This window comes from Chinchilla lanigera, unplaced genomic scaffold (assembly GCF_000276665.1).
Source record: "Chinchilla lanigera isolate Chin_1 unplaced genomic scaffold, ChiLan1.0 scaffold00006, whole genome shotgun sequence".
NCBI lineage: Eukaryota > Metazoa > Chordata > Mammalia > Rodentia > Chinchillidae > Chinchilla > Chinchilla lanigera.
In genome coordinates, this window is record NW_004955407.1 from 435,033 (window position 1) to 436,677 (window position 1,645).

The 1,645-nt window shown below is 38.9% G+C and overlaps 1 protein-coding gene across 4 annotated transcripts in view; it reads right to left on the reverse strand.

Annotated features, from left to right (window-relative positions):
* Epha6 (EPH receptor A6) overlaps window positions 1–1,645 on the reverse strand; it is an 822,128-nt gene that overhangs the window by 36,618 nt on the left and 783,865 nt on the right. For all 4 annotated transcript variants that reach the window (XM_013503527.1, XM_005375499.2, XM_005375500.2 and 1 more), the window contains one exon: window positions 1,055–1,204. In XM_013503527.1, coding sequence (XP_013358981.1) covers window positions 1,055–1,204 — 150 coding nt within the window. The remainder of the gene's footprint in view (window positions 1–1,054; window positions 1,205–1,645) is intronic.

Here is a 1,645-nt window from a genome sequence, read left to right on the forward strand (position 1 = left end):
TCAAGGTTAAAGGGCAACTGCGATGTGGGAAAAGAGAAGGGAAAGGAGATATTTTGTGTGTATGTATATAGAGGATACTTAACATGGTTGATCTACTGTCTTCTATTTCTTTGCTGAAAGAAACTGTCATTGAGTCCTTGACTGATCAATATTGCATGTCTCTATCTGTTTTCATGAGAAACCACTTTGAAGATATCAATATATAATACAAGAAGACTTGTTAATTTCCTACCACTTTGTAACTCTGTATTGTCTGTACTGTTTTTTGCTAGTTTGTAAAATGTTGTCTGTCTGTTAATGTTTTCCTCCTTTTATTTTTAAAATAAAAACATAAAGCAAGGCAGATTGCAGAAAAGATCATGTATCTCAAAGGAATGATACTAGATGACATATATTGATAAAGCATTGCCTGAAAGCTCTCACTCTTCCTTTCTTTTTCTTTTTTTCCTTTTAAAAATAAAAGGAGGAAAATATTAACAGACAGACAACCTTTTACAAAATAGCAAAAGAACAATACAGACAATACAGAGTTACAAACAAAGTGGTAGGAAATTAACAATGCTTGTTGTATTACATATTCATATCTTCAAAGTGGTTCCTCATGAAAACAGAGACATGAAATATTGATCAATCAAGGACTCATTGACAGTTTCCCTCACTCTTTCTTGTAAGTGCTATCTGGCCTATATTTATTTGCCTTCTATAGCAGTGCACTGTTCAGCTATTAGCAGAAATTGAAAGTAAGCATTACTCTTTTGTTTTAGTTGTAGGTCCCGCTGGTTGAATAAGCAAAGTCTTGCCACAGCAGAACAATGTTGCCTCTGAAGTAACATGTGGATCAGGTACTTATAGGGCAAAACCTGCTAGCTAGCTCAGGACTTCGAAATCGACTCAGAGTGAAAATTTTCTCATCTTCTCAAACTTAGCCATTGTCCTTGAGCAACTCTTAGAAAGACAAGGGCTAATTGGAGTGTGAACAAAAGGTTATTTCTCTCTCAAAAGCTAATGTGTTCATAGTCACAAAACAACAGGACTGTCCCTGCAGGGCACTTACATCTTGGTTGGACATTTCCCAATAAGGTCTCTCTCCATAGGACATAACCTCCCACATGACGATGCCATAGCTCCATGCATCACTTGCTGAGGAGAATTTTCTGTAGGCAATAGCCTCTGGTGCTGTCCACCTTATGGGGATTTTCCCACCCTGAAAAACAAATCAAAGATTTCTCAGTTTACTCACAAATGAATTAAGAAATAAAGTGGTATTCCAATTAAATATCTTTTGTTAGAAAGATCTAAATACTTCATAATAGTGTTGGTGTGTGGATTGACAACTGTTGGTCAAGTTGTAACACCCAGCCGAACAGAGTAAATATGGTGCTGGGTATGGGAGGCCCACCTGGGGATTGTTGCCAGCAGCATAAGAGGCAGAGCTGGAGAGGAAGAAATTAGAGGCTGTTGGGAACTGAGAGAAGCTGTATGAGAGGCAGTTGGGAGCTGGTAGAAGTTGTTTGGGAAGCTGTCAGGGAGCTGCTGGTTCTCTTGGGCTACTCTGCTGGAGGACATTTCATGCTGGCTTTCCTGATGAACTTGGCTGTTCTCATCAGAGGAGGAGCTTGGGACCTTGTTGTCACTGAGAATGGCT